This window comes from Chenopodium album, chromosome 6 (genome assembly GCF_948465745.1).
Source record: "Chenopodium album chromosome 6, dcCheAlbu1.1, whole genome shotgun sequence".
NCBI classification, from domain to species: domain Eukaryota; kingdom Viridiplantae; phylum Streptophyta; class Magnoliopsida; order Caryophyllales; family Amaranthaceae; genus Chenopodium; species Chenopodium album.
Window position 1 is genome coordinate 60,997,490 of NC_137839.1, and position 27,796 is coordinate 61,025,285.

The window sequence follows — 27,796 nt, forward strand, 5'->3', positions numbered from 1 at the left end:
TGCCATGTCATAATGTATGTGGGAGCCACATACATTCAATGTATGTGTAGCTTTTTCCCTTCCTCCCCCCATTGTCTATTCTTGATTAGGTATCCCGAAATTAAAGTCTTTATTTTCAAAAATATCGCAATTTTTATCATACTACCTTCATTTCGTAATAATCGCAATAATTTGACTTTTATGATATCTATATGCTTACATTGACTAACATGTAGTACTTTTTACCTATCTACAAAAAAAAAAAAAAAAAAAAAAAAAAAAAAAAAAAGATTGTCATGCAAAATTTTTTTGGAGTAATCTTTATGTATATTTTTTTGTTAAGGGACAGTTCACATATACTTAATTTCAGTTCAGCTCTAATCTGTTCAGTTCAATTTAGCTCCAATCAATTCAGTTCAGCTCTTAATTTCCTTCGCTCATAAAATATTCATTTCAGCTCAGTTCAGTTCAGTTCAGTTCAGTTCAACTCCAATCAATTTAGTTCAGTTCAGCTCAGTTCAAGGCCTGTAAATATTTCTTTAATTATAAATATTAATGGTCAAAGTTGTGCATTGATATGTGTGTCAGTTAAGATGCTCCGATTATTAATTATGCAAAAGGAGTAATATCACTTTTATTTTTAAATCTCATATGACCTCCATTTTTTATAGTTCGACTCACTTATTATTCATGTGGTCAAAGTAATATAACTTTGCTTGAAGTTTTGATTTCCCGAAGTTTTGATTTGTACAAAAGAAAAAAAATTAGCATTGAAGAAATTGATGGTCAAAGATGCACGTTGGAGACCGCACTAATGTAAAGTGAGTCGAATTTTCAGAAACGGAGAAAGTATAACATATTTTGTGTATAGGAAATTGATATAACTAATCCTTTAGCCTATGTATAGTAGAAAATATAAATGAAGTATAATCATATCATTGATTACACTTAATGCATACTTTTGTCATACATATGTAAATTAACAACAATATTTGGTTATGTATTACAACAAATACTAAATATTTGAAAATAAAAAAATCGAGACATATCTAATAAGATTCCTACATTAGTATGTTTTGAAGTATTTCTTTTTTTTTTTTTTTTTTTTTTTTTTTTTTTGTAACTGTTACACTTTAATTGAACACGTTTATCAATATTTAATTTTACCATTTATATCTTTAATTTTCTACAAAATACTCCCCTTAATCATAGTACTCCATAGAATCATTCAATCATGCATAAGGTGATATAGGTGGAATTGTGAATTGTGAATTGTGATACTCTTCATTTTTATTCTCCAAACCAAGTTGACAAACTTTACTTAACTTTATTTCCCAAAAGTCACAAGAAATAATCTAAAGCAAGATCTACCTTCTTATCCCCAAAACTACAAAGTTTTCTTTTTAATAATTTTATTTATTTATATATTTAAATTTCTTTGTAATAATAAAATCAGATCACAAAAAAATAAAAATAAAAAATAAAAAAAATAAAATAAAAAATCAAGTAAAATCTCCATTAATTTCATCCCTCTCTCTTCTCTACCAGCTGCTACACAGAGCTCACACCTCACTGGTACAACACTACCTAGGAGTAAGAGCTCACTCCTTCCAACTCCACCTACCTCAATTCATCTCAATCCCTTAAGATTTTCCAACAAATTCACACCATTTTCAATGGCAATGTCATTTACAATGGGTCTAAACTTCCTCCTTTTAGTAGCAATGGTTGCTACAAACATCCTCTCACTCTACCACCTTTCTTCCACCACCTCTTTCCTCCGCCAAAAACCACCTTCCCCCACCACCACCGCCGTCCCCCAACACCTTCTCCGTCAACTCCAAACCATACGCGCCACCATTACCCACCTCACGCGCCTCCACCCTGATAAAACCTCGGTATCGGCTTCGACTAACCCCACCAAAACCCCACCTTCAGATCTCCTCATTTATAGCAATCTTGCTCCTATTGCTTCCTCTTGTCATGATTTTCCTGATCTTCTTCATCAATACATGAATTACACCCCTTTTTCTACTTGTCCTAAAGATAACAATCTTGCTGAATCTTTGATTTTGAGAGGCTGCCATCCACTTCCTAGAAGGAGGTGCTTTGCTAGGACTCCATCGAATCCGAGGTTGTCGAATCCTGATTCGAATGTGATCTGGGGTTCTTACCCTTCTGCTACTTGTAAAAGTTTCAAGTGCTTAAACCCTAAATTGGGTTTTGACCCAAATCTTGATTCAACCCAGTTTTTGTCTTATAAAACTGATCTTGATCTTACAATTCCACAGCTTATTGATATTGCTAAAAGGGCTAATTCTGTGATTAGATTAGGGGTTGATGTTGGGGGTGGAACAGGAACTTTCGCGGCAAAAATGAAAGAAAGGAATGTTACTATTTTGACTACAACAATGAATTTGGGTGCTCCTTATAGTGAGTTTAATGCCATTAGAGGGGTGGTGCCATTGCACGCGCCACTCCAGCAACGATTACCGGTTTTCGATGGTGTTATCGACTTGGTTCGATGTGGGCACGCCGTGAATAGGTGGATTCCGACTACGGCGATGGAGTTTCTATTGTTTGATGTTGATAGAGTGTTGAGGGGTGGTGGGTATTTGTGGGTTGATCATTTCTTCTGTAAAGGGGGTGATTTGGAGAAGGTTTATAAGCCATTGATTAATAAATTAGGGTATAAGATTGTGAAATGGGCAACTGGGAGTAAGATGGATTCAAGTGGTGTGAAGAATGGAGAGGTTTATTTGACTGCTCTTTTGCAGAAACCCAAGTTAAGATGATTTAGGATAAACCTGAATTTCTTTCTTACATACTTTCTTATATAACAGGTGAGGAAAACTTTCTCTTTTCTTTTAGTATCTAAAATGTTTTCTTGGTTCATCATATTTGCTTTTGTTTGTGTGCTTTTTGTTAGGAGTGGAATGATAATGCTAATTTGTGTTTGAAATATTGGTGCAATTTTTTGTGGTCAACTCTAATGATGAGGTTGTTTGCTTAGGGTACTGCTTTTAGTATTACTTTCACTTAAATGATCTTGTTACTTTTATACTGTATATATTTTGATGACAACGACGACAACTTTGTATGGATTTCATGTAGGTGGATAATTTTGTGGCCTGTAAACTTATCCTTGATTTTCCTAGAGGCTGTTTTCTTCAGAGATTTGTGCTTAATTTGACGATTATGGTGTGCTACTTTTAGTGTAGCACTTGCTTGAATGATCTTGTTACTTAATATGTCTGACAGTAGGCAATTAGGCATAGCTTGGACTATAAACTTAAACCTGGCTTTTTTTTGAAAGTTGATTTTCACTTGAACTAAACCAAGGTTGATAGAAAGTCTTTTATGATCGACCCCTGAATATGGGAATGCAATGGCTTGCCTTTTCTTTAGCCAGGTGTTGAGTGTGTGAATACATCTCTCTAAGGTGATTCTGCATGAAGTTGAGGTTTATTAATTACGGCATTAATAAGTGTAGAGAAGTGTTAATACTTGTTCTTGTTCCAGGAATGCCAAAGTTGGTGGTTCATAATTTAATTAGTTTTGAAATTAGATGAAAAAAAAAAAACATGTTTTCCTGAAGGAACTTTAGAAGTTTAGATTACATGAGCATAAAGTATATTCAGGATCATATTTTCTCTATATTGGCTCGCATGTCTTGGTTGTCTAGTTGAAAGATTAAGGGCTTATCAGAAAATAGGTAGTGAAAATCTCTGTACCTTTAAGCTTAATTAAGTAAAGGAATCATGCTGAGGTGGAAGTGTGGTATCTTAATTGATACATTGATAGTAACAGACTAACAGAGCTTGGTTTGTAGAGTGTTGCAGCTTATAGGAGAAGCACAATGTGTAGTGCATCCTGTTTGGCATAGGGATTGAGCTTTCTGAATGGATTGTATTTATGTGAAGTCTATAATTTGTAGTGCGTACCATTTACTGATGATTAGTGGATTTTCTTAATTTGTTTTCCAGCTGATATCTTATAAGTAAGTACTAAGTAGTCACTTGGATAATTTTTTGCATAAAGGTAATACATATGATGATATGAATGTTAAGGGAAGCCATTCTGTATCATAGGTGAGAGCTGGGAGTTATAATTTGATAGAATTTTCAATCATTGTGTGGAAAGAGCCCTTTTTAAAGCAGATTCAGATGGTATAGCATTATAGGTGTTTTGTGTTTATGTTCCCCACCAGTCCACCCCCCCCCCCCCCCCCCCCCCCCCCCCCAAAAAAAAAAAAAAAAAAAAAAAAAAAAACCGAGAAAGGGAAAAAAAGCTACATTTCAAGATGAAAAATCTCGTAGTATAGAAAGGCTTATTGGAATTTTTCCGGGTTATTGACTTCCTAGTGGAGAATAAGCCTGCAAGGTTGGAGATCTGAGAGTCCCTTGTCTGAATGCTTGGATATTTCCGTTGTTGAAATTATTATTTGTACGTATTGTTTTGTTAGTCCTAGAATTCTCTCCTCTCTTCCCTTAATTGTTGGTCCCTATGATTTCTGAACCATTTTGATCTTCTGGCTGCTAACTCCAGTTATCGAGTTAATAAACTTGGATTGAAACACATTGCTGCTCTTTTCCTCACCTGAAATATGGTCTTGTGTAGGTGTATCAATTGTAGAATATCCAGTCTTACACGGGTCCTCTGAAGAAGTGTTGTTGCTGAAGTCAACTTGGACATCAACTGTTATAGCTCCTAGCAATTGTGCTGCAAACTTAAAAGGTATATGACTTTCGTCCCAAGGGAGCATCCAGGAAGGAAAATGCGGTCCAAATTGTATGCACAACAGGACATACCGATGTTTATTCTTTTTACTTTTCTTTTTGCTCAGAATTAAATTAGGGCATTCCTGTTAAGCTTAGAAATAAAGAGTGTTCTGTAGTAGAGCATCATTTTTTCATAATTTATGTAATGAAAAAGTAAACCTGATAAACTTGGAAAGAATTGTTAGTATGGTTTCCGAGATAGCGGAGCTGAAAAAGGGCAGTACCCTGTTGAAAGGCTGATATAATATAGTGAATTTGCATCATGAGTTAATTTTTCTGGTTTGATTACTGCATTTTTGCCTGTACGAAGTGCTATAATGCAATGAAAACAATCCGTTCAGAATTCCTCCCATCAATTTTATTATTATCATTCCTAAGAAAACAAAACTAATAAATGATCCTCACTTTGAAAATGTGGTCTAGATGACAAAATTGATTATGAACCTTGAACTGAATTTAATTTAAACTAATGTGAATCAGTTAGCTGGATGGAATTATTAAAAATCTAATATTTGGTGATCATACCCTTTTTATAATATGAAACAAAGGAATATTATTCGTGAGACATTAAATATTCCTTTGTTGCACATAGTAAGAAACCGAGGTAGTAATTTCACTGTATGTCTTGCAAATAATTTATTGTGGTTTAATAATTCAGTTTTAGTGCCCTCATAATTGACTTAATTTTCACTATGGTAAAACTGCTCCGCTTAAGAGCTAACCTGTAATTTCCCAAAAAAATCATACAGAAATTTTACATGCACAATAAATTTAAAAGGTCTATACAAACCAAAACATGGATTTAATTTGTGGAATATCAAATTCATGAACTCTTCCAGTAACGAGCTAAATTGTACAACAAAATCATATGAAATTTTTACATTCAAATTTTTTTAGAAGGGTCTATAAAAAGTTAAAAACAAAATGATAGGTTTAGTACCTGGTAATCTGGAATATCAAAATCGTATTGAGGTTGCAAGGAAGGTAAATTGTTCATCATTTATAAAGGCACATATCTTTGTGAACTTTCAACTGGTGTTTTCTACAGAAAAATAGAGCATACATCTTACTAGCTAACCAGATGGCCATGCTTTCTCAAATTTATTAAGGAATTAAAGGCGGTGACCAGCATTTACTTAGGCTTAATCCTTAGAAGGTGTGCAAGGTTAAGAGTGTCGATCTTTGCAGCAAGTATGAAGTCGTTTTCTGTAAGCCCTCCTGCACATTGTAGACCGACTTGGAGTTAAACCTTAGTTAAATATGCATATTGCATGTATCCATACTGAATTAAAGCCGAAAGCTAACAATGTGTTCTACTTGGGGAGAACAAGCTTCATAAAGCAAAAGATCCTCAAGAAAATCGGAAAGCTTCATAATGTATTTTGAGACCTACAAAAGCCTTGTTTCATCAAGTGTATTTAACTTGTGGTGTCAAACAGCTGAAAACACGTTAATTTTCTCATTGTTCTTGGCTTTTTATAGGGAAATTTGTTTCCAGGTTTTAATAGCAGTCAATTCTGTGAGTTTGTATATAGAAGGAAGAAAAGCAAATACATAATGTCCCAAATTTTAGAAACGAAAAGATGAAGATAAATGGAAGCAGAACATGATTTCCAAAATCAACAGCGCCAACCTTTATAATAGAACCAATATAGAAGCTAAGATGGTTACAGAAGCCAAACTAGGCCCTACACCTGTATGGCTGGTTGTATCAGATCCGAGAACATATATTTTCCTGCTGAGGACAGTATTCTCAAGTTGCCATATTTAAAGTAAACAAGAGTATAGCTAAAACTTCCCTTCAACATATATTAAATTCTAAAGTGTAATTGAACATAATTCCCTTTCTTTGTAAGCACCAATAGTCCAATACCACCCAGATATGAATATTTCTTATTTTGCGGAAAATATATAAACATTAAATATTACTAATTTCATGTAATGATGTTTTCAAGGGTTCTTGTCGTCAGATTACCAGGGATCTTAGCTCTCGAATCAGACAGCCCTACCTAAATTCAACTATCAATCTTCGTATAATATAATTTGAGTTCTATACAGAAATAGGCGAATAACTTCTCAGAAATGATATACAAAACTGCAGAAGATCCAAATATTTTTCTACACTAGTAGCTTCTCTCTAATGTTCCATAGTCTCAAATTCATAGTGTGTGCATATATTTTTCTACTTTCAAGAGGAAAAACGTGGGAAAAAAAATTTGAATCCTGATTTTGAACAAAGCATTTTCTGATGGTAAGAAAACAACAACATGCTCATTTATGCAGTCTGAAAATTAAACAACAAGACAACCAAAAAAAAGATATAGCATAGAGCAGAAAGTAAGCCTTTAAAGTAAATCAGATAGTCATATCTCATATGTATACGCTTTATCAACACTTACCGACAGAATGTGTCCAAATTTCAACTGTCACATTGTTCCAACCCACAAGATGCAGATCTGGATGGTGACCTGTTGAGTGTAAAAAATAGTGGAATTTTTTATATATATAAACGTGTTGCATTGTCTCTAACTGCATAATTGTGGTTCACACCGGAATCCATTTGTCTCCAGGTTGTAGTACAAAATCTGATTACTTTAAAACACAAGATACTAACAAAAATGGCTATACCTTCCGCTTCAGCAACATTAGCAATAGCCTGAAAGAATTCCAGTCCTTTAGTAAAAGTCTTCACCTTCCAAGATCTTACCAGCTTCATTTTATCTCCTTCATTGCTCAGATTCCAATCAGGAACCTTGATAAACAACAAACGTGTAAGATGCATTACTAATGTTAGGGTGGTGTTAGTAAAGACAAAAGCACAGAAGGATATGTAAACAAACGGAGTTACTTGCTTGTCTTTGTAATAAAGATTTATGTCATATGCATGTACTTTTAAAGCATGAGATTTCTGCTTTTGACTTGAACATACATGAAAGAATACCAAGTACAAACCTTGGTAATTAATTGATTTGCTAACTCTTCATTCATAGGTCGTATATCCTCCGAGTTACAAGGCACACATTTCTTCGATGCCAGGTCTGTGCAAGCCAAAAAACTTGTAAAAAAGGCAGGAATAAACATTGAACAATTTTTTAAGCGAGTAGTACAAATCAAGAAAATGGATGCTGCAACCTTTCCCCTAAAAGACTGGGGGAGAACCTTCCGCTTTAGCAAAAGAACTATGGAGTTCATGAAACATATACTACCTCAGTTTCATATTAAATGCAACTTTGGGGTATTATTATAACTATGTTGAAACGGAGGTAGTATATATTAATATGTCCCAAAGAAAGTCTATATAGCACATGACACCCTCCTCTCATGCAAAGGATTTAATTCTATGTTAAACCATCAATTAGAAACTAAATATTGTAGGTACAAGTTATCGAACATGTGATCATTGAAATTAAAAGTGAACTTTACCACCAATACAATAAGATAATAATGTCTTTTCTATAAATGATCTAGACATGTAGTTAGACCTTCCAACATAGTTATATATAACAAACGGCCTGGGGCAACAGTTTTATAGATAGTTTCAAGTGTCAAATTCAACTGTTTTCTAGTAATACTCCGTATGTCATTATATAGGCAAGCAGTAAAGACTGGACGCACCTGGGGCAGTACAGAAGGTTCTAAATTCATGATGGCTCTTTCTAGATTTCAACAGTTCCACATGGTTCTGTAATTTTCCGTTGATTGGGGAGCTTGAGCTGTAATTAGATAGAGATTGCGTCTTCAAAGGAAGGATGATATTTCAGAGTGTGTCCATGCATGTTCGAGATACTACCTCCGATTTTTTTTAGTTGCTACTTGGAATATTTTATGTCTCAAATAATACCCCAAAGTTGCAACTAAAAAAAATTGGAGGTAATATATGATATCGGAAAATATATATGCATATCTCTTACATATGTGACTACATCAACTGAAAAAATAAATTTATTGATAATTTTGGTGTGCCTAAAGTCGGGATTCGGGAATGAGAGGTTACAGGGAACTCCAATAATCACCATCATTATAAATGTCCAGCATGAAGAGCAATTACAACATTGATCACAATATTGTTAAAAAATAATCTTCTATCTCCTCATTCATTCAAAAAATCAAAAATCTTAATTCCATAATCAAAATTGAAATCGAAAAAATAAAAAATATTTGATACAAACAAGGTAAGCCTTCAAATGATTTCTTATGTAACAATTAGGCAAACACAACCCATAAACCCATTTAAATTAACAAATTATGTTTAATTAGAAAGTAATCAATGAAAAGTGCATTCGAAAATGATAAAAATTACAAACGTAAAAAAAAGGGATTGAAGTGAAATACCATCCATTAGATATCGAAAGGAATTGAAACAGAGGTGAAAATTGACTCTGCAAATACCCAGAAAAGGGATTGATGTGATGAATTACAACAGGAAAGATAGCAGCAAATCGATGAGAGAAAGGTAAGGAGAATTACATGAGTTTTGGAGAGAGAAATTAGCCGAAGTGGAAGCATACGAGACATGGACATTTGGACCGACTACAACTCTACAACAATCACTGGCAAACACCGCTATTGTGACGGAGGTTGTAGTGGACGCGTAGGCTTTTCGGGACGTTTGGCAAGTGGAAATGGGAATTTAGGCTATATAAAGTGAAAGTGGAATAAGAATTAGTAAGTGAAAATTACAATATATATTTCAAAATATCAACTTTTAGTAACTTTTTTTATGATGCCCACTCGTTTTTGCATACGGTAAGGTTTGAACCCAAAACTTTCCTTAAGGAGTTATTATAAATTGAGAGTACTAAGGTTTGGGACAAGTTGCAGATAAGAGACTCAAGTTTCACAAGTTGCAGATAAGAGACTCAAGTTTCACAAGTTGCAGATAGAGTACTCAACTGAAACTTTACCTTCTACAACAGGTTAACCCAACTTAGAAAAAAAAGGAAAAAGAAAATTCTGACATAAAGTCAGAAGGTACTAACGTTTGTAATTGTTTTATTTTTTGAGCAATTAAAATATTGCCGTTAGAACTCCTAGAATAACAGACTTCTATTTAAATTCCTCTCCACATCCATCTTCATCAATTTTCATTTTCTGCAAAAAAAAAAAAAAAAAAAAAGAACAAGCTATTTCATAAAATTACAGGAAAAATTATAAATTTTTAGAAAGAACTTGTAACATGTCAAGGCTAAGCAACGAATTTGGTATGCAATGAAGAATTGATAAAATGTAACATGAAAATGTACCTTGTGCTGCTAGTTCTTGTTGTTTCTCTTTTTCTTTGCTAAATCCTGTAAAAATTAATGAAATGAGTGTATGAACTTATCTAGAAATGAATGACTGAAGTTGAATAATGTCAATGTTGTTATTACCTGCAATGCTTGACTTGTAATGGTGTTGCTGTCTTGGCTCTGCTGCTGGCTTGACATAGGGTACTGATCTTGGCGGAAGGAGTAGACAGTTTGCTCTCCTTCAACATCAGTATAAAATGCTCTATGTGGTTGCTGTTGAGTTGGCCTAGGGCAAGTTGGAACCTGTTAATTAGGAAGAAAGAAAGAACCAGTTAAAGAATAAGTAAATTAACTTCATTTATGTAATTAATTTGATTAATTAGATTTTCTTACTGATGCAACTCTCTGAAAGCCATTAGGATATGTGTACACATCATACCCCCTCATGTGCATAGGCACAGAAGTGGTAGGTGCATTTCCAGCAGTTGGAACTTCTTCTGTTGTGGTTGATTGCATAGCAGGTTCTCTTTCTTTTGGGGCATTCTTGCATCCCCTTTTGTTATGCCCTTTTAAACCACATAAGCTGCAAGTTTGGGTTTGTCCTGTCCTCCTTAGCTTTCCTGAAGCTGTAGTCTCCCCTAATTGATACCTCCTCTTTGTTTTTTGTCTTCCTTGCACCTTTATCAGCTTTGGTGGGAGCACAATTGCTTCTGATTGGGGCCATTCTTGAGGACCATTCAAGGGCTCTAAGACAAAATCATAGGCCTTCATGTACTTGGTTTTTGTGAAAAACTCATTAACATAGTCTTCTGGTTGGTCTGCTTTATTCCAAATAGCTACCACAGCATGCTTGCAGGGAATGCCACTCAGTTGCCAAGCATTGCAACTGCAAGTTCTGGCCTGCAAGTTAACCACAAATTTGTCTTGGGTGGCACCCTTCCTGATCCCATAGCAGAATCCCCTATCCCAAAAAGCATTCCACCCCCTTGCCCAAATCTTCACTTTTTCTAATCTCTGATGAATCCTAGGACAAAGCACTATACTCTTCTTCCCTATTTCATCTCTTTTTTTTGTGTAGTCTCTCCATTAACCCCTCTCTTATGTCCTCAAGCATTGTTATGATAGGCTTATGCCTAGAACTCAGAATGTAGGCATTGAAAGCCTCACTCATGTTGTTATCCACACTATCACAACATGACATTGGGGTGTAGAAGGCCCTACACCACTTCTTGTAGTTCCTATTCATCAGATCATCAGCAGCATCAACAGATATGACCTTCAAGACTTCAATATTTTTCAAAAACTCATTTTCAGTGTTACTTTTGGCTATTACCCAAAACTGCTTCTCGAATTCAAGACCCCCTCCAAAAACGCCTCTGAAATTGCAGTACACATGCCTAGCACACACCCTTGTTTCAGCCTCTGGGAATACATCAGATACTGCTGCTAGCAACCCCTTCTGCTGGTCAGACATAAAAGTGTAACCAGCCCCTGTTGTTGTCTCTAAATCATCCCCAAGCAATGACAGGAACCATGTCCAACTGTCAGTACTCTCAACTAGTACTTCAACAACAGCTCATGCCAAAGGAAACATTTGGTTGTTTCCATCTCTCCCAACAGCAACAAGAAGTTGCCCTCCATATGGTCCTTTAAGAAAGCAGCCATCTAAAGAAATGAAGGGCCTACAACCAGCTTTAAACCCCTTTTTCAATGCCTCAAAACACAAATAGAGTCTCTCAAACACATTGCTACTCATTTGCAACTTCACAGTGTTTCCCCTGTTACTCTTAAGGATTTCAGCAGGATACCTAGGAAGCAAAGAGTACTGTTCCTGGTACTCTCCAATAATTGAAGCCTGACCCTTCTTCCTTGCCCTGTATGCCTGGAACTTGCTTACCCTTACTCCCTTTTCTAGCCAAATGGACTCCCTAATGTCCTGCAACTTCATATAGGGGTTAACTTTAAACCATTTTGCATAGTTGGTAGCAATCCATGTAGAGCTCGTCAATGACACCTTTGCTGCCCTGCCACAGTTATGCTCACCTATGTAAGTCTTCACCACAAAATTTGTCTTGTTGCTCCCCCATGAAGCCCATATTTTCCAAGGGCACCCTTTCTCATGCTGCCTACACTTGGCTCCTACTCTATTTGGATCATTTCTGTAGAAATGTATATTCCTCCCACAGCCAACACAATAATCAGTCAAAGCTTTCCTAAACATCATAGCATTCTCAAATTGTTGACCTAAATGGAAATCACTTGTTGTGATGTCATTTGACCTATGACCTCTAGGTTTTGTCAATGGAGTAGGTGCAATGAGGTACCCTACATCATCTTCATCATCATCTTCACTAGGATTATCTTCATCACTAACACCTTCCCAATCATCCTCAAACATATGCACTCCCTTCCCCTTAGAATTAGCAACCCTTTAAAGCATATCCACCTCCTTCTCATAGTCCAATTCATTTTTCTTCTCCTGTGTCAGTTTGTCCCTAGCAGACACAACTTCTACATCATCTTCATCAGTTCCCTCACTGTCATAATCATATTCAACTTCTCTACTCATCCTAGGTTCATTACAGCTAACACCACCACCAACACCTTTCAACAAGGACATGAAAGACCCTTGACCAGACCCTGTACCAGACCATGTACCAGACCCTACATTGAAGTTTGAATTCATGCCCATTTCATGTTCTGAGTACACATGAACTACTCTACACTCAAGCAATAAAGACAGAAATGGGTCAAATGTCCTACTATCAAAACCTAGAAACCTCACACCATCTACCATGGTTTTCTTAGGGTACAAGTAGTGAAGCTTTACAATATCAGTGTAGCCTAAAGACTCTATCAACTGCTTTACATATGAGCTATCCACATATTCAGGGATATCATCAAACACATTGACCTTACCACCCCTGTAGTACATCTGTTCTTCTTCCACCCACATTCCACCATGGTGTACAACTAAACAAGGCTTTATATAATCCATATTGTCTGCCAATGTGTACAAATTTTATAATGTTATAATAAGCATGATGTATGTAGCCACAACATTTCAATTATATAACACAAAAGGCATAAATAGAACAACAGTTGATCTAAATTTGCTCCATAGAAACAAAGACTTCATTCATATATGTATATATAATTTTGATCCATTACAAAATGGTTGTACAAGCCAAGCCAAATCCTAGGTTCTAACCAATGTCATGGTAGTGACAAATCCCAAAAGATGATCATTGATTTGTCACAAACAAAAACCTTCATACCATGACATTGAATTTCTACCATAAACAACTGAACCCTAACATAAAAACAGAAAATGCTTAACAATAGCAACGGCTAACACCAAAAACCTACAAGCTGCACATAGACCACCCCCAACCTATCACAACTGCCTACTCCTCCTCCTTGAACAGCAGAGGGAATCCATCAAAGTAGGCTGTCATGTCTTTGTTCAGCCAAGCATGTAATTAAGTCCCAGCCGTCGTTGAAGATGAGGTCTTTTAGAACCCACTCGTTCACAGAGGCCCTTGGTCCCATAAAAGGTTGGAGGTTTGCCAGGTGGCGAGTCATCCACCACATACACCATTTCCTGCACACCTTCTTCACAGTATCCCGACTAAGCCAATCCAGCTTGGGGAAGACATGGAGGGCAAGGAGGTCGGGGTTGCTGAAAATTGGGTGAGCTTCAGAAAGAGCGTCCATACCTAGGTCAAGTCATGTAGTTATATGAGTTTATTTTCAACATCAAACACTACTCTGTTTCACTGACTAAAAACCCTAGAAAATTACGGAAATTCAACCCCATACAAACCCTTTTTCCTAAATCAAAACACACCAACTAAAAACGCTAATTAACTACAAGATCATGCCAACAAACAACATGCAAAACAGTAAAAAACAAAAAAAAAAAATTTTAAAAAAAAAACCCCACAATTCAGTACAAAAAACACCATTAATGTGAAATTTAAGAAGACAAAGACAAAATAAAGGAATATACCTTCAGATGATTGCAGTTGCTGTACTTTCGCTTTCTTAGCTGATGTTTCTTCACCAAATTCCCACATTAATGGCGACGAACTTGAAGGGAAAGGAAGAGGAATTTCAGTGAAAGGGAGAGCTCTGTTTTTTTTTTTCTTAATAAAGAAATGACGAGGAGAGCCAATGGGGTGAAAGGAAAATGAAAAGGCTTTCTCCTTTCTCATTCTCGCGCCAACGTCAGACAAGTAATGATGTTTTTTCCTTCCCAAGGCACACGTGTCCATACTAAATTACTTCCCTTTTTTTTATTACACCAAATACTTGTTCTAACCGGTTTACCAAGTTTCAACCAGATTGTTTACCTCCTACAACAAGTTCAGTACCCTATGTGCAACTTGTGAAACTTGAGTCTCTTTTGTGCAACTTCTCCCAAACGTTAGTACTCTCAATTTATATTAACTCCTTCCTTAAGTGACATCAAGTTGTTTACTACTTGAGCTAACTTTTATTGGTGAAAATTTAAATACAAGTATTCTCAATCTCTTGTTTGGCATATAAGTGGGAATAAAATTAAAATTTAGGCCCTGTTCTATTCACATTAAAAAATAATATTAAGTAAAAATAATTTCAGTTCAGTAAAATTAATTTCAGTTCAGTAAAAATAATTTCAGTTCAGTAAAAATAAGTTCAGTTCAGTAAAATTCAGTTTTATTAAAGAAGAATTAAAATAGAAAATCAGTAAAAATAATTTCATTTCAGCAAAAATAATTTAAGTTCAGTAAAATTAATTTAAGTTCAGTAAAAATAATTTAAGTTCAGCAAAAATAATTTCAGTTCAGTAAAAATAATTTCAGTTACAAAATTAAGGTGAAGAGAACAGGACCTTAAGGCCAAAATTATTATTTTATCCTTAACATTTTGAATCTCAAAGACTCAAATTTGTTATGCATTATTAAGTTGAGGGTAATTATGTCTTTTACTTAACAAGAGAACTTCGTACGTAATAAAATGGTGGGGATAGAGGGTAAATATTCCCAAGCTTATTCCCACTCCCTAAACTAATTCCCTTCAAACAAACATGGTTTTATTGAGACTTGGGATTAATAATCTTATTCCTACCTCATAATCCCACATACCAAACACCCCTATTTACTTTGGTGTTTAATGCCTCGTTAAGTAATTTCACTTTAATGCAATTTTTTTATTTAGTGTATTTTTTTCACTTTAATGCTATAAAGTTCATCTTTGTAACATACACTTAAAATTGTTAGTTTTACTTAATGTTATGTTTGGATAACAAATTAGAAGGGAAATGGAAGTAAGGGAAATAGGAGGAAGGGGAAGGAAGGGAAAGTGGAGGAAATGATGAGCTCCATTTTCCCTCCAAATCTCTCCAATTTTGAAGGGATGGTCTTTATTAAAGGCGGAGAGAAAATGGATCCCTCCCTCCCCCTCCCCTTCCCTCTCCCAACATATTATCCAAACGAGAAACTTTGTCTCCCTCCCTTTCCCTTCCCTTCCTTTCCTTCCATTTTTTGTTATCCAAACATAGCCTAAAAGCGAGAGAAACACTATAGTTTATATTTTGTTGTTGTTAGAGCATACACATTAGTGTGCCAAAATTTTTTTTGCTCATTCTCTCTCTAGCCACTTTCTCTCTCTTCCCAACCAATTTGCTCATGAGCATTTTTGGTGAGGAAATTTTATCCCACTAGTGATAAAAAATTAATTAAATTGCTCATGAGTATATTTTATTTTCCTCATTGATGAAGTAACATTTCTACCATTTTTGCTCATCAATTTTGGATGAATGTTGAGGCCCACGAAATTACTATTCATCATGAAATTTGAAATGCTCACGAGCATTTTTCATTTTCCTCATTGATGTAGTACAATTTCTACCAAATTTGCTCACCAATTTTGCTCATGAGCAAAAAAATGCTCATTGATGTGAATGCTCTTAATGTATGAATGAGCCACGAAGGCATTATACAAATAACAAATAAGGGTAGAATTCAAACTTGTGACCTATCGTCAAATTCTCAGTCTTTATCACTAGACCAATACTGATTCATATGCTATAAAAATAGACAATTATATATATCTTTGGACATCAAAGTTTTACTACAAAAGTTTAAAATTTAGAGCACCAAAGTGGGTTGACCAAACCATAAAGCACTAAATTGAAACAGTGTTCTATAAACTTAGGGGATTCGAAACCCTTTTTATCTAGTTTGATCATCAACAAAGCAAACCGTAAGTTATAAAAGTGACAATGATATAAATCTGCGGACATCAAAGTTTTACAAAAGTATAAGACTTAGGACCTGCTCTAATTGACTGAACTGAACTAAACTTAATAGAGCTGAATAGAACTGAATATTTTATGAAAGAAGGAAAGTAAGATAAGAATTGAAAATAAGCTAAAGAGAACAGACACTTAGAACACCAAAGTTGAATGAGCAAACCATCAAGCACCAAAGTGAAATAAAGTTCTATTACTTTTATATAAACTCAGTTACTCATCAAGGCACTAATGTGGAAATATTTGAAACTATAGGAACACTGTAGTGAACATAAATAAAATCTCAAAGCACCAAAGTGGAGAATTTCCAAGATAAAAAGATTAGACGAATTAACGAAGAATTCTGGGGAAAAAAAACATTGAACCAAGGTACACACCCAAATAAATAAAATAGGGGAAATTTTTTTTTGAATAAATCCTTTTCTATAATTGCATTGACATTCATACTACAATTTGTAGTACCAGCGCCTTGACACGGCTTTATATCCTTCAATATATGCACAAAGATTTTCTTTACAGGAGCCTAGCCTCTAACACATTATCAACTCCTTTGCTGCTCATAATCAATGTTGAAAAATCCTACCAGCTAGCTTTAAAATCTCACTAAGGACCAGTGCTGGTGGTCATCATAAGTTGTCTGAACACAGCATAGCAAGAATTTCTGTTATCGACTCACTATCTTCAGAGGTTCAGAGGCATCAGAGCAAATAGTAAACAGAAATGTTTCCAGCTCACTTCAAGGCTTCAAGCCTAACTGAAAATTCATGTATTCATTGAATTATCACATAATCAGCATCACGTGGAAGCTGATCTCTGGCAGTGGATGGCAAACTCTTCCGAGGATTATCTTGGCGGACTTGGGCATGAGTTTCTGCCTCGTGCTGAAACATCTTCACCAACTCCTCAAGTTCCATTTTCCTCACCTCTACCTGCTCTTCATTGACAGGCTGTTTTAGCCCAAGATATATTAAGCCAACCCCAATCAGAATAGCCCCTATAACCACTAGAAGTGCTGTAAATAGACCAAATGCATACGGTGTGTTCTCAGCACCGGGAATGCCATCGACATTGATACCAAACAGCCCAGTTATGATAGATAAAACAAGACCACATCCACCAATGACACCAAGATTGTGAGTTACTCGAAGGCTTCGATCCTGGATCAGAAATATCAGTGTATGTTATAAGAAAAATAAATAAATAAATAAAAACTCTCCAAAATCCACACTTTTATCGATATTTAAAATACTATTCATGTAAGGCATTAAGCAGTAGAAATAGCTTTCGCGCAAGCCTAGCATCAATTTTTATTCATCCATTCAACCAACACAATTCTCTCCCTGCTAAAATGCAAGTTGTTAGCTGAAAAACCACTAATGAGTTATGAGGCCACAAGAGAGCTGTAGGTAGTCGAACTGTAATCGACTGATAATCTGACTTGTATTTCTGATCTAATTAGACTAATACATAAAGATTAAAGCTTGAGACTTTGATTAATAATGGCAGAAATTTAGGTACAAAGTGATAGATTAAAAGCTTAAGGTTATTACTCTCTTGATAACTTTAGGTTATCACTCTCCTAGTAACTTGAGGTTACTACTCTCAACATTTTTCCTCACAATTCACATGATATCCTAGTGCATAATTGCATATACTATCCCCTATTTATACTAAGGCCAAGGAGTCAAGGACTACTAACCTATTACTATAAGTATAAGACTACCCAAAATGCCCTTCCTAACGTTGGTCTATTACACGAGCCAATGATAATATGACAAGAAATTGGACATCTATTCTGCTTAATTTTTGCACAAGTAATACAAATAGTAAAATATTAAAATTGCTTTGGCTTGCGAGCCCATCATTGGGAAGAAAAAATCAAAAAACACTTATATTACAGATACAAACCTGCAGCCATGCACGAATAGTACTCTGCATTACATCTTGGATTGTAAATAAGCGACCGCGAACTGCCTCTTGTTCATCAAGCATTTGCCTTGTACTCTTTTTTACCATATCCAGTAAGCTTCTAGCTGCACTGCCGCGTAGCTGGTGGAGAAGCTCAAATATGATCTCCTCCCTTGCATGGAGTGACCACTTGACCCTAATGACCTAATAATAATAAAATGAATTCTGAATAATTGATGTGAGATGCAATAATGTAGCAATTTATTAAGAGAGAAAAGGGACAGTTGAAAAGATTCAGGTGTCAGAACTTCTAGTAATGTGATGAGTACTTGCAGAATCTATAGCTCGGTTAAATCGAGATAACAATGTTTCATTTACCAACAAACACATCAGTTAAAATGCACCAAAGAATACTAAGGATAGTGCAGCGGAAAAAGGGGAAAAAAGGTACTAAAAGGAAAAGGCAAATAGAGATCGATTTGGGAAAAAATGAATTAACGTTAAAAATGAAACTCACAAGTGCAGCAGACAAAGCCCTTTGAAAAGCATAGCTTCAGAATTATGAGAATAAATACCAAATCAAACACAGCACACTCATTTTATTCTTGAAAAGTTAAAGGGCAGTTGATGACCCAATTAATGGTCTTATAAAAGCAAAACCTCACTGAACGGCTCCCTCAAACTTGTCCCCTTGAGGTCTGTAAACAAGTAACCGTTAAAATATATATATATATATATATATATATATATATATATATATATAAAATTAAAAAAAAAAAAAACGGAAAGCCTTTCGTATTATATGATTTCCTAATCATCTTGCATATTTCTTGGAAGATATTTACGGGAAAATCGAAGTTGATATCTGATATAAATTAGAGGTGTTTATAACAGGGTAATTTGGTCTTTTCCGTGAAAAAAGTAAGGGCATTGTAGGCAACATTTTTCAGAACTCTAGTATCAAAAGTGCTTGACTGTCAGAACTCTTGTGGGACATAATAATATTTTATTGCTCAGCACGAAAAGCAATACCGTTTATTTACAATTCTGCCATGGAGATAAACAGTTGTCGTTTATAACTGATATCAACCTGGGCCTGCTCGATATTTACCATCTTCAGTATATAGAGAGAGTTGTACTAAGACCCCCTGCATCATCGGCCTCTATGAAAACCTCACAGCTTAGTAGCTATAAGTCAAGATCTTGCATTTCAAGATTGCACCTCATAACTTTCCTTTCTTTTTGTTACCAAATAAGTGAAAAGACAAACATACTCTATAAGTCAAGATCTTGCCAATGCAATACAAATTCCACAGTTTTATTTTTATCAAAATCACAAGCCGTGCACGCTCAAGCCTCACTAAGTCCCAAATGCTATGCAAATACAATAAAATTTACATAAAGCTGACAATGGTTTACTCATAATTGTATCATAAACAGCGAGCTTAAAAAAGATAGGAAAATTTGATTTGAATAATCCAACCTTTACGCGATTCATTTTTAATAATCCGACCTTTTGATTATACATGAATAATCCAAGCTTTATATCCCATTCTTTTTTATTAGGCCAAGATGACCGGTTACCTGTTCTTCAAGTAATTTTTTTTTTCTTTTCAGTTTTTTACAAAATAAAGGAAAAATAATAAAAATAAAAACTCTTTCTCTCTCCTCCTCTTCCTCCTCCTCTCAGCCATCCTCCACTTCCCCTCTGCCACCCATGTACTCTTCCCGCCCTTCCCTTTCCTCTCTGCTTTCCTGCTGGATCTTCCCGTCAACCACCCAACCCCGCTGCGCGAGGGGTTGCGAAATGGAGTGCAGTTGGTGGCGCTGGTGAGGAAGCAATGGGGACAATTTGTGACGGCTGCTTGTGGTTGCTGCCGAAGGGGGGTTGCGCTTTGCGCTAGTGTAAGGGAAGGGGTAATGACCGGTTCCAGGTGGGTCGTGGCCGGAAAGGCAGGGTGGCTGGAAAGAAGTTGGTGAGGGCCACGGTTGCCGGATTTATTGGAGGAAGGGAGAAAATTGGAAAAAAAAAAAATCATTTTTATTTTAAAGTAAAAAAAATTAAAATTAAAAAAATTTAAAAATAAATGGTTAGACGAATCAAAACACGACACGTGGCGAGGTAACCTAGTGTTGTAGGTTGGTGACCGGTTTGGCCTGATAGAATAGAATGGGATATAAAGCTTGGATTATTCATGTATAATCAATAGGTCGGATTATTAAAAATGAATTGCTTAAAGGTTGGATTATTCAAATCAAATTTTCCAAAAAGATATTACCTGTGTTGACAGCTTTCTAATTTCTTGGTTGAGAATCACGCCAAAAAGATGCAAATCTTCGTGATTCCTCCTATTCATACAAAATTGTGGTATAAACGAAACCAAAAGGTGAGAGTTATATTCAAATTAATAGATTACATGGATACAAGTTACTATTGATAAGACAATACCTGTTCACAAACTTCAATTCAACTTCATCTGCAGTACCAAATATGGATTTCCTATAAAATCTATAAAGCAAAACGTAAATAAGACAATCATTCAGAAAAAGGATATGATAACAGATGTATGATTAAAATATTAAAATTTAGTATAAGAAAGAGTATAGGTGTACAGCAACAAATGGGTTGGACATTATTTCCTCTGCTTTATAATTAATGTTTTAGACTTGATGTTTATAACTATCTTTGTTTTCAAATAACAGTACAAACTTTGAGTTGTTTGTGAATAAGGTCTACTCCCCCGACCAAGACAACATACCAAGAACAAACTTAGTCGCAAGAAATGCCTATCCTTTTATACAATCAATCAATTAATCAATCAACCAAAGCCTTAATCCCATAAGTGGGGGTAGCCTTTTATACGGATAATAGCAAGCAACAAAACCAGAAAACCCAATTTCACTGAAAGTGAATAAGAATCATCCAGTAAGACCTATTGAACTCACAACTAGAGCTGATCACATAAAACATACTACTGGGGTCACGGTTAAGAGAAAAAGATTGAATACCCTATTGACAATGGCAATGGATGATTCCTGGCCTTTGGATGCCAAATGGAAAGTAAGATAAGCAATTCAGCATAGGTGAAACGCACTGGTCGTAAGGGAAGGACAGTGATTTTCTCTCAGGGAGGAGGAGGATGGGGAGGTTGGGGGGCACTAGCTGGTTGAATATTTTGTTTGGATCGGACCGTTCTATATATTTTCTTGAGAGGATCGTGCAGCCAAAAAAATTTCATGTGACTTCTTCATCAGCGTCACCATGAGAATGATGAACAAGTATTGTTGGATTCCTTTGCCACCTTTTAAGTGGACAAATGGACATCAGCAGTAGTGCAGTACTCGTTTGTACATAGTATAGTTGTGTCATATGTACTCACTCCGTTTTTTTTTTTTTTTTTTTTTATATAGCAACACTTTGACCGGCACAAAGTTTGATGCAACTGAGTTAAATGTGTTATAATATCGTGTAAGTGGGGTTTGTTGGGGAATTAAAAAAGACTATAATTTGAAAAAAAGTGATAGTAGGTGAATAGTTTATGTATAAGTGAGAGAAGAGAAATAATTAAAAAGTGTGAGTGGCGTAGGATGTGTCATGACTTCATGTAGGAGGGGAAAAAAAGAGTCCGAATGGAACTACCTATCATCCCAACGAGCAAGACGACAAGTTAGATGTGCAATGACTTCATGTATTGTTTTTGGCGCATTATAACCACCTGCAATAAGAAGCTCCTGGACAAAAGAAATCAAGAAAGCAATATTTAATATTTATAAAATTGATATAGGATGACCATTAACAAAGGCTATTAAATACCATTGACAAGGGGTGCACCTGTACTTCCATCACGCCCAAGACATTTACATCTGATGTAGATCCCTTAACATGCATAGCTGTTACCAGAAAATTTTGTGCTTGCCAAGAACGTAAAACAACAGGAATGTCATCTTCTTCAACCACTGGATCACCAGCTGACTGCCCCAAGAGCTCAAACAATAGCCCACCTGCAACCCTCACAGGGACCTGCAAAAGATATAAAGCAGCTTGTACTGAATTCAACTCTAATATCAGCACATGTTCTAGTAAATAATAGCATCAACATCTGGATATCGCCCCTTCATTTCTCTTCATGTCAATCATAACTTGACATGATTTGACTATGGACCCACACTACCAAAGTACTAGTACAATCATTACTGAATTTAAAAAAAAAAAAAAGGAGAAGACGATGGTAGGCAAGTTAGTGGGTGAAGTCTGAAAGCTTATCAAATCACTTATCATTGGAGCTCAAATATCAGATGAAACAAGTAATTATTCAGCATAAGGAGAATCAATGATGTCACTGCCCCTCACTGGTTCTTGCATATCACTAGAATTTAACATAGCCACCAATTCTTCTCTTCTTTCAGTTATCATCAGAGCAAGAAGGCAAAGAAGAATTTTCCTAGATCAGCCTTACCTAGCAGAAGGCGATTTCGCAAGATAGAACCAAATACAAACATATGGAAAGCATGTAGTGACTTCAATCTGACATGCATATAGTACCCTCAGTACGCTTATAATGAGCTATTTTAGAGGTAGAGAGAGTTTTCGCTTAGTCAGACCAGGGGTATTTACATTAATTTCCTGTGTTGGAAAGATGTATTTCTAGGGTAGCAATTGCCAAAAAGGCTAATATATTAAAAGTAGAGACAAGGATAGCTAGTAATTGCCAAAAAGGCTTATAAGTTTTATAAGTTCTATCCTGAATTTATAAACATTTCCACTCAAAAATACATGATTTTTTCCTGTGAAAGTATATTGCTGTTTGTAATATCTAGAATGTTTTTACACATGTCCTTCCATGTTATGTCAGCTATCAGAAAATAAACAATCAACTTTACCTGTCACTGTATATTTTAATCAGCTTGGCAAACAACTGATATCAAACAATCAATAACTAGAACAGCTAAAAACTACCAAAACACAACAAGCACCTACTTGAATAGCCGATTCAGCTAAACAAGGCAAAAGTTTTGAGCTCCCAAACATGTGAGAGTATACTATTGACACTAAATCCTAAGTCTTAATCTTCCATAATCATGTATCATAAATATATCTGAAGGGTGGCTGTGACAATGCAGATAGCTATCTGCTCTATAAGCATGAAGATAGTAGCTTTTCACCAGTTAGTCATGCCCCCATTTAACACTACACAAACTTGAGCTAGCACAACATACATAGTTTATACATCAGGCTCACAATCCAGCTTGGTTGTTTATCTAATCCTCAAGGATTGTCAAGCTGTTAAGATTTAGTGCAATGCAATAACAAGAACAAAGTGTTCTTTCTCAACAACAACTGACGAAATCATCATTCAGCAGAATAAAAATTTGACAACATTTGAAATTCCAGATCCATAGAGAAGGGTCATGCTTTATCAGTTGAAAGACAACGCAAAGGTCCATCAGGGCTGCTCACATGGATCCTCATCATGGAGACTCTAACAGGTAAAGCTTAGTTAATTGCACATTCTGTATACATGTAGTCAAGTGGATAGAAAAAGCCCTGTAAAGACAGTATTCTATAACTCTATCAAGGCTTCTAAAATTCATCTTGTAAATTTAACAAAAATGTTTCTCTATGCATTAAATTATTTTGTATTAACATATCCCTTCAAAATGGTAATTGGAAGAATGCAGTATCCCTTCAAAATCATCTTATAAAGATGGTTGAACTCCAATTGAAACAATGAGTATCACATGGAAACAAAAGTATCACCTCATAAAGAAGGTACTTCATCCGCTCACTTATCAGGCGACTTTCATCTCTCAGAGCAATACTGACAGCTGGGTGTAACCACTGAGCATTGCCAAGCCATGAAATGATATTCTGGTGATTTGCATCTACGTGACACCACCAAATAGGACCGACAGGTCGCTCCCAGTATGGGGCTGCCAATTCTGCCACAGTAACATCATCCTCTGTATCCATGAACTCAAATTGCTGAGCTTCCCAGTCGATATCTATTTGAACTTCTTGAACAAGTTCTGATAATCTAGTCCAACCAATTGGTACCCAACGACTTTCATGAAACTGCTCTATTTTGCAAGCTTGATTATCAATGCTGTCATCCAGAGTGGAAAGCTGACAAGATCTCAACTCTGCATGGTAAGAACAATTTGGATTATAGATCACACTTTGAACACTGGGATCAGCTTCTCCGTATTTATGTGTTTGCTTCTGTGGATCATCATTTTCCAACTTTCTTGAGTATGGAAACTTTGATGAAGTCTTATGTTTCTGTACTTTGCGTCGACCTCGTACATATTCAAAAGCGCAGATAAGTCCATCTGTCCAAAGATCTGTCCCAGGCATAACATCTCTATAACTTTGAGACTTAGGAACTTCTGGCTTTGTTGTGGAATTTCTTCTATGGTTTGAGTGATCATTGCTCTTGCCACTCATTTCGGTTTCCATATTACAGTGGCAAAAAGCAATAAAGAATTCCTTAATGTGTTAGCATTCCCTTGTTAAATCTGAAAACACAAAAGAGATGATGTCAATGTAATACTTCCATTGTTTACTTTTGAAATGAACACTTCCATTTTCACACTTGTCAATCTTTAACTTTAACCAATAATATTGATCTTTAATTACCGATAACTAAATACAAATTATTTTAAAAAATTGAAATTTAGAGAGCATAGATTGAGACGAATCAAACAAGTAGCCAAACACAGGGTTACAGTAGGGTATGTGAATTGTGTAAAATGCAATATGTTGTATCTAACAATAAACGGAGGAAGAGCAAAGTATCAAAAAGTATACTAAATTAGTACACAAAGTGATGGTAACTTCAGCAAGTCTTTATTTGAGCATGAGGGGTGGATGCCGATCCCCCCATGAAAGGATTCTCACATTCACACAATTTTCCAATTATAAGCCAGAATGGCATTCACAAATAGTCCAATTACTTTTTCTAAGAAATGATAAACGCTTGAAAAGTTGAAAGTTGAATTCCTAAACACCAAGCCAAAATGACACAATTTTGGAATGTCCTAGAATCATGCAATATCAACTTCATAGTCCATACCACAATTTTCAATAATACTTCACCTAAAGATGTCAACTAATTTAATTGATTAAAGCCCGGGAAGTATCGAAAATCGAATCTCGTCTACATTACCACAATCATTTAATGGCTCACTCAACAACAAAAACAAAAACTATACATAACCCCAGAATGTTCTAATTTACGAATTAAAATTGCAAAAAACACAAGATGAAAGTTACATAATCAGTTCTAGTTTCTACAACTGCATTATCTCTCAAACTTCGAAAAGAAAAAAAGGCTCAAAAAAATTGCAAAAACACAAGAGTAAAGTTACAACAGATTCATAATATAAAAACAGCAATTTAAAAATAAAATAAAATAAAAGGAGAGAGATTGAAATTACCACAAGTAATTGAATTGGGAGGTTTGGTTCTGTAAAATGAGAAATCTGGGGTAGAAGATGAAAGAGAAAGGCATGCAATGGTGGTATTTGAGAGAGTAACAATGGTGGTTTTTAGAGAGAGAATCAGAATAAAGTGAAGTGGTGGAATTCAGTAGAACCATTAACATTATGATTTGCGCCACTAAACTGGCGGCACGATCGCGGTGGTGGTGACATTCCTTTTTACTTTTTTGGAAATATAAAAACTAAGGAATGACATATAATGGTATTTATTCAAAAACTTTAACCCACTAATCTAGCTCAAATAAAGTACAATATGATAAAAGATGACCTAAGAAATTTAATTATTACTTGTTATACTATTAAGCAATAAAACAGAAATTACTTATTTCTTGATGCGTGAACCAAACTGACAATAGTCGCGTTGTGGAGAACCACTGACCTAAAATACGATTCCGCGCTACCTCCCGGTGCAGTAGACTAGAAGCGGTTGCCCTCCAGGAAAAGCACGGCGCCAAACTTTATGTGCACTCACAAACCTGACTGAAACTCAGATTATTTGCCCAGAAAACATAACAGAAAGAACTCGTGTTTAGATAATTTTTTAGAGAAGAGAGAAGACTGATTGTGTTGTGTATTCTGACTGGGAAAAGCAACGAGTATATATAGGCAGTAGAAAGGAAACCAGAAGCATAAAACGAGGGACGAATCTGGCTAAGAAAACGACCAGATTCATTCAGCCAGTCAACAACAGAAGCAAGAAACAAGGAATTAATCAGTCATCTACAATCAAGGGATTAATGACTGATTTAATTTCATAATCCCAACAGTCAGAAAAGAATAATCCCAACAGACAAAAAAGAATATTATGTTTAACAAAGAAAGGGAAATAAAATTTCTCCAAAAAGATAACAAGGACTCACGCCCGCGCATTCCCCAAGACCCAAGTCCCGAGGCCCGAGCCCGAGCTGACCCGGCTCGGCTCGGCGCGCGAGCGCACGTGTGTGTGGAGTAACACTTACCTCCCACTCACTCAACTAAGTAGTGCTAAGACACTACAATATAAAAACAAGGGAAAACCTTTTCCCCCAACCAATGTGGAATTTTCCCCTTTCATTTGTTTTTCTCTCTCTCTTGTTTTTCCCCAACTCTCTTATTTTATATCAAGAACTTCCAACATTACCTTCGTTACAGGTTATGTGCAACGATTTGACATTAAGCATAGAGGGAAAATGTCTAATCGTTGCACATAATCTGTGACGAAAGTAGTAGATTTAGCCATTCCTATAGGGATGAGAATTTACCAAGAAACTTTGTGTGTTGCTGGTCACACCGTGCGGTCGGTTAACACACGAAAAACCCTAGGTGTTGAGGGTAAAAATACCCCGTATACGTGGACCAATCCCACAGTGACACGTGGCCCAATTATGGGGTGACACGTGTCACCACGGGAAGATGCCACGCAATCCAGAGTTTTTAAGGTCTCAGGCCAATCTCATGGTGACACGTGGCCCAGCCATAGGGCGACACGTGTACCACGGGAAGATGCTTCTTCAAATAGAGCACGCCAAAAAGCCCTAACAACGTCAGGGCCCAAATTCTGAGAGATGACACTGAAAGCCACAAAACGGCGCCCCCAGAGGGGCACGTGGCGATCGCTGATTGCGCAGCCAATCACGTCACCCAAATCTAGGGTATAAACCCTAGAGGGGCACGAATCCCACCCCTATAAATACCCCAATCATTTATGATGAGGGGGGATTTTTCAGACAATTGAAAACACAGAGCATTAAACAGCTCCAACTTCTCTCTACTTTCTCTCTCTAGCCCTTTTTCCGTTCTGATCACTGATTTGATCGTCGGAGGCGAATATTTCGTTGAACGGAATATTCGTGGTTTTGCAGGTGGGACCAACGTATTGCCAGCAAAGCGTGACCAGTATCCCAGGAGATCCAAAAAAGACCCGAAACACTAGGTAACCCTTGACAGACAAAATAACTCCTAACCAAATAACCCTTGACCAACCAATTAAATCCTGACAGAGTAAACCTTGAGCAACCGAGTAACTATTAACCAACCAAGTAATCCCTGATCATGTAACCCATAATTGACCAAGTAACCTTGACTGATTGAGTAACCACTGACTAGCTGAGTAACCCCTGAAC

General features: G+C 36.0%; 3 protein-coding genes, 1 long non-coding RNA gene and 1 pseudogene across 5 annotated transcripts; 1 reads left to right on the top strand and 4 right to left on the bottom strand.

The window, feature by feature from the left end:
• The first annotated feature begins 1,316 nt into the window (after positions 1-1,316).
• On the top strand, positions 1,317-5,023 carry LOC145636151 (putative methyltransferase At1g29790 pseudogene; annotated as a pseudogene). Its single transcript, XR_014114040.1, has 2 exons — positions 1,317-2,822; positions 4,600-5,023. The product of XR_014114040.1 is annotated as a putative methyltransferase At1g29790 pseudogene (transcript).
• A 570-nt stretch (positions 5,024-5,593) lies between these two features.
• On the bottom strand, positions 5,594-9,376 carry LOC145634966 (pterin-4-alpha-carbinolamine dehydratase 2, mitochondrial-like). Its single transcript, XM_081686286.1, has 7 exons — positions 9,228-9,376; positions 9,093-9,139; positions 8,376-8,473; positions 7,713-7,798; positions 7,389-7,512; positions 7,160-7,228; positions 5,594-5,978 (listed from the first exon to the last, which is right to left on the bottom strand). The coding sequence occupies exons 1-7, from the start codon at positions 9,279-9,281 to the stop codon at positions 5,893-5,895; spliced, it is 564 nt and encodes a 187-aa protein (XP_081542412.1). The 5' UTR covers positions 9,282-9,376; the 3' UTR covers positions 5,594-5,892.
• A 627-nt stretch (positions 9,377-10,003) lies between these two features.
• On the bottom strand, positions 10,004-10,234 carry LOC145634967 (uncharacterized). Its single transcript, XR_014113711.1, has 2 exons — positions 10,130-10,234; positions 10,004-10,048 (listed from the first exon to the last, which is right to left on the bottom strand). It is a non-coding gene; the product is annotated as an uncharacterized LOC145634967 (long non-coding RNA).
• Positions 10,235-10,363: 129 nt separating this feature from the next.
• On the bottom strand, positions 10,364-12,386 carry LOC145637020 (uncharacterized). Its single transcript, XM_081688537.1, has 3 exons — positions 11,581-12,386; positions 11,080-11,529; positions 10,364-10,928 (listed from the first exon to the last, which is right to left on the bottom strand). Exons 1-3 carry the CDS (start codon positions 12,384-12,386, stop codon positions 10,364-10,366), a joined length of 1,821 nt encoding a protein of 606 aa, XP_081544663.1.
• Positions 12,387-16,670: 4,284 nt separating this feature from the next.
• LOC145634968 (uncharacterized) lies at positions 16,671-25,849 on the bottom strand. Its single transcript, XM_081686287.1, has 8 exons — positions 25,632-25,849; positions 23,953-24,710; positions 22,027-22,215; positions 21,835-21,926; positions 20,644-20,703; positions 20,474-20,543; positions 18,195-18,398; positions 16,671-17,443 (listed from the first exon to the last, which is right to left on the bottom strand). Exons 2-8 carry the CDS (start codon positions 24,649-24,651, stop codon positions 17,057-17,059), a joined length of 1,701 nt encoding a protein of 566 aa, XP_081542413.1. The 5' UTR covers positions 24,652-24,710; positions 25,632-25,849; the 3' UTR covers positions 16,671-17,056.
• Between the last annotated feature and the right edge of the window lie 1,947 nt (positions 25,850-27,796).

Excerpts from the sequence above, each read along its gene's own strand:
- LOC145634966 (XM_081686286.1), bottom strand. The coding sequence starts at position 9,281 with ATGTCCATGTCTCGTATGCTTCCACTTCGGCTAATTTCTCTCTCCAAA. Across the intron at positions 8,474-9,092 it reads CTTTCGATATCTAATGGATG|CTCAAGCTCCCCAATCAACG; the intron begins GTATTTCACTTC and ends ATCTAATTACAG. Across the intron at positions 5,979-7,159 it reads AATTTGGACACATTCTGTCG|GAGGGCTTACAGAAAACGAC; the intron begins GTAAGTGTTGAT and ends TACAATGTGCAG.
- LOC145637020 (XM_081688537.1), bottom strand. The coding sequence starts at position 12,386 with ATGTTTGAGGATGATTGGGAAGGTGTTAGTGATGAAGATAATCCTAGT. Across the intron at positions 11,530-11,580 it reads AGAGATGGAAACAACCAAAT|TTGGACATGGTTCCTGTCAT; the intron begins GTTTCCTTTGGC and ends GAGTACTGACAG. Across the intron at positions 10,929-11,079 it reads CTTGAGGACATAAGAGAGGG|GAAGGGTGCCACCCAAGACA; the intron begins GTTAATGGAGAG and ends CTATGGGATCAG.
- LOC145634968 (XM_081686287.1), bottom strand. The coding sequence starts at position 24,651 with ATGGAAACCGAAATGAGTGGCAAGAGCAATGATCACTCAAACCATAGA. Across the intron at positions 21,927-22,026 it reads TGGGCGTGATGGAAGTACAG|GAGCTTCTTATTGCAGGTGG; the intron begins GTGCACCCCTTG and ends TCTTTTGTCCAG. Across the intron at positions 20,544-20,643 it reads GAATTGAAGTTTGTGAACAG|GAGGAATCACGAAGATTTGC; the intron begins GTATTGTCTTAT and ends TTGTATGAATAG.